At 60.4% G+C, this 4,425-nt stretch overlaps 1 protein-coding gene across 1 annotated transcript; it reads left to right on the forward strand.

Moving 5' to 3' along the window:
• Positions 1–2,500: 2,500 nt before the first annotated feature.
• TRAVEDRAFT_41983 (uncharacterized protein) lies at positions 2,501–4,218 on the forward strand (the record flags this gene model as incomplete). Its single annotated transcript, XM_008033978.1, has 4 exons — positions 2,501–2,542; positions 2,606–2,773; positions 3,391–3,877; positions 3,968–4,218. 4 exons carry the CDS (start codon positions 2,501–2,503, stop codon positions 4,216–4,218), a joined length of 948 nt encoding a protein of 315 aa, XP_008032169.1.
• Positions 4,219–4,425: the final 207 nt, after the last annotated feature.

The raw sequence follows: 4,425 nt of genomic DNA on the forward strand, positions 1-4,425 counted from the left end.
GACGTCTCTTCCTGTAGATGGGGCATCTAATTAGTGCACTAGATCGCACGCGGGGGGCGAGAGTTGGGGCAGTTAGGAGTAATAGTGTGAGGAGCATACCGATGCTGCTCATACCAAGATTCCTAACCCTCCAATTTTGAGTGGATAGTCTGCCGCTTGAGCACGCTGAGGCATCCGCCAAGCACCGAGGATTTGTCCATGCTCACATACATGGAATATGAGATCTGAAGCAAGAAACGAGGGGTTTCACCAGCATGCAGATAAGTGAATAAGAATACATCACCACATACCCTGCCTTTCGAGGCGACTTGTCTGCCCGATCACATCGCACATGCTGGCCCATCATTGCAACTGGCCCGGTGTATGTAAAGAAACAGTGATGGGCTACAAGCGCAAGGCCGCCGACACAAATCTAGAATACTAGATGTGATATGACGGCAGACAACCCCCAACGACCGTTTGCCGAGAACCTCCCACACCTAATGCTGCACCGTCCGTGCACTCCGGATGCAGCACAGCAACGAGAACTCACCTCGGGCCGCACGCGGTCAGGGCTGACCATGCAAAGACCACCCCGCCTACCAAACTATGCCCCATCTCCGACACTCTCCTCTTCATCCTCCGCCTCCTGCCGTACATTGTCCCGGACACTCCCCTCGTCGCTCGACAACTGCGATCCCCTCACCAGTGACTCTGCTGACCGGTTCGCTGTCCTATGCGGCGACCGGCAGCACGAGGGACCTGTCGGAAACATTGTCAGCTGCGCGCCCGGTCATACACGTCCACAGGCGTACCTCGCAAGCCGTCCACGGTCGTCACAAGTCACAGCGCACCTTCCAGGACGCGCCCCGCAGTGAGCCAGGAAGATGAGCTGAAGCACTCATACGGTGAATAACCTGTCTCGAGAATGTGAGTAGCTGCTGACGGCTTTCATCCAACAGAGGGTCTCCCCAGTTGCCCGATGACAGGCCCGGCCACAGTTGCACCATTGTGTTCGCACGGGCCGGGGACACATTTGTCGTGAGAATTGGAGCACCCTGATGTCGAGCGGCCACCCCCCAGATGCCTCTCGAAAGGGTATGAGGCTTACTTGTGTTCTATTTGCACTCTCCGTGTAGCTAACTTCCGCCGTAGCACCTGCGCAACAGCAGACCACAGTCTTCATCTGGCAAGAGTCTCAAAGGTGCCGGATGTGTCCCTCCGCTTTACCCGCAAGAACGGGATGCACACAGAGTGGGTCGGGAGCATGCAGGGCACGCTGCGGGGGTTTGCGAGTACGGCGGCAGGGTGAGTACACATTCCAGATCCGGGTGACGGGCACTCGTTGATTATTTCACAGGACTCACGCAGGACACCCATGCCGACGGACGGCAGCCAGCTTCGAACACCGCGGACATCCCGCTCACCTCTTTGACTCCCCGCCACGAGCTTAGAGCGGCCGACGAGGAGCAATCGGCGCCATCCAGCAATACCAGCATAGTACACACCGCGACCTCCGGAGCACATTCAAACGGCGCTGCGAAGTACCTGATGCGAACGTACGCGGCCATTGCCATCTCGCGAGTGCACGGAGTCTCTGCGAGACGGTACGGGCGATGGATATGCTCGGGATGTCGCGCGGCGAACCCCTTGCGTGCGAGCAAAGTGCGCCTCGAGTCCGATTCGTTGCCTGATAATTATCGAGTGAGGACTGTCTCTCGTTCCGGATCTGGGCGCTCCCGAGCTGACTTACCAGATATACCTAGTGCATGCTCGCGCACTCGCGACTTTCGAACGGACAGGCACGCAAGGGCTCCCCACGCACGCACTCCGGCCGGCAGCAAGTCATATGAGCTCACCCGCGGAGGCGTCGCGACGTCCACCGCATCATCAGCGCTTCCATTCCGGGAGGGCGCGCGGTATGCGCAAGCGTGCATAGCTTGCGGGCGGCACAGCAAACGCGCGCAAAGGAGATGCGGTACGTACCATTTGGTCCTCTGCGGAATCCAGCACCTCATTGACTTTCCCGGCGCGACAGATGACAGAGCTCACTAGTGAGAGTTGGGGGAGTGCGCTGCCCGCTAGAGCAGTCCCAGAGCGAAAGAGGCAGGAGACGGTCGTGGCGCCGAGAGAGACGCGCGGGCGGGACTTGAGCGATTCTAGTTCTGTCGAGATAGGCGCCCGTGTCTATCTGGACGCGCCGAGCGTCCCGCCGCCGCCGAAGGCCTTGCGCTGTTCCGCGAAGCGAGTGCATCCTCATTCGTACGACGTTTGTACCGATAGCGTCGACGGGAGTATGCATATCACAACTGCGGCGTTCCCAGAGAGGGACTTGGGGCTACGGCTGGCGTCCCAGACTGCCTGAGGCGGAAGGTAAGCAACTTCTCCAGGGCACGCACACATACAGTCAACTTACCGTATTCACGCAGCACCGGCGCAGTGGAAAACTGTAGCCTCCTGCCGAGGACCCTAGACACGTCGGACGTCTCCATTCGCGCGGAGTCAGTCTCGGTCGACGGCGATGGATGCATACTTCCAGCGGAAGCTCTGCGGCGACTCTCAGGTGAGCGGTTTACCTGTTTGGAGCTCGGCACCGGTCGACTGATATTGCGGTACGCCAGCGCAGACAGGTCTAGGACGTCCCGGACGCCTCGGACCGCTTCCGCTCGCGATTTCGAGCTCCCGCAAGGTCGTCACGGCGGACGAGATCAGCTGCAATGACGGCGGCGCGAAGTCGCAAGTTTGGAGTCCCCTACCGCGCGAAATGGACGCGAACGACGCGCTGAGGGAGATGGTACGTACCGTGTCTCTATCACGGACATCCCGGCGGCTTACCTGTACGGCTGGCAGACAGCGAATTCGACGTCGGAGGGAGGAGGGACGCTGCCATGGCGTCGAGAGCAACTCCGTAGAGACGGCGGGCAGGCGATGGAAGCCGGCACTTGGTCGTGGTCAAGAGAGAAGAGCGGCGGCGCAGGACTCGAGCTCTGTTTCGAGCAGTGTCATAATAGGCGCCCGACCCATGAAATTCAGTGTCTGTGCTGCCGCCGTTCTGTCTTTCCGCGCGCGCGGCGCCGTAGTACTGTCCGTAGCACTTGCGAGGAATACCATGATTTTCACGCCCCCTCGCGAGCACAAACAGCACGAGAACGAGCCTCCGAGCCTGAATCCTTCGAGTCCCTCCCCTCCTGCTGCTCCCCAGTCCCCGTGGGCGCGTAATCAGAGCCCAGTGCGTTATAAGAGCCCAGTGCGTAATAAGAGCCCAGTGCGTAATAAGAGCCCAGTGCGTAATAAGAGCCCAGTATTCTCGCAGAGTCCGTCATTCCATCTGGGAGATCCAAGTGCGCCCCGAGATGCCCCACGCGAGATCCTCGTCCGCACCCCAGATCCACGTCCGCGCCCCCGCGCCAGCTCAATTTGTCCCCGCGCGTGCACTGCCACCGCGCGCGTCCTCTCCTCCCTCCATGGCCAGCCCGCGACAGCCACGCGCGCGACTCGCCTACGCACTTCTCAGCTGGCGGCGGAGCTACTTCGCGGCCCAGCGGGGAAACCCCTAGGAGCCACGGCAACAGCTCCTCCAGGCGCACCAAGGACGGTCGTGACGCCCGCGATGTGTACAGGGAATACCTCGACGAGCACCACCCGTCTCCCGCTCGTCGTCAACCCACTACCAAGCGCGCATTGCCTCCGCCTCAACCCATCTTTGTTCCCGACAGCGAGCTCGACAACGGCAACAACCCGCCCTCGCCGACTGCTGGTGGCCCGGTTTCACCCGGTCTCACGCCCCGTCGTAACAAGTCCATCATGCAACGAATCCGGAAGATGCGAGATTCGCCGAATGTCCCGGTAGGACAGTACGATGAGGATGACAGCCGCAGGCGCGAGGCGTCCCCCGGAGGTAAGACACACATAACAACAGCTCGGGCCCCCTTCTCGCAAGGCCAGGCCCCTGCCCGACCCTTCCATCGCTCACAAGTCTCATCCCCAGGACGCTACGGACGGTCCAATGGACAATCGTCGCCGTCGGACGAGGCCTTCGTCTACGTTGACCACATCCCCATGCGGAAGGAGAAGTCCCTACCCACTCCTCCCCCGAAAGATGGCTACACCCCGGCCGAGAACCAGAACGGGTACTTCGACTCCGAGATGGGTGCCGGCTCAGGCGCCGGTCTCGGCCGGAAGACCAGTCTCATGAAGAAGGTTCGAGGCGTGGTCAAGGGCGGTGGGCCCTCCAAGTAAAGCTGCGACGATACCACGCCAGGAATCGTTATCAATCCCCTCTCCTCTTCCACCCTCACTGTATGCTGTTGCCCAGTTCCTTGTAATCCCCTTTCGGAGCCCATTTCTCTTGCTCGCCATGTACACTAGCGTTACGTGGTCGTATTACTAGAGGGACTCTTCGCGCTGTCTCGTCCGCACGTTCGCGACTTCTGCATTCGATTATGT

Source organism: Trametes versicolor (genome assembly GCF_000271585.1).
Source record: "Trametes versicolor FP-101664 SS1 unplaced genomic scaffold TRAVEscaffold_1, whole genome shotgun sequence".
Lineage (NCBI taxonomy): Eukaryota > Fungi > Basidiomycota > Agaricomycetes > Polyporales > Polyporaceae > Trametes > Trametes versicolor.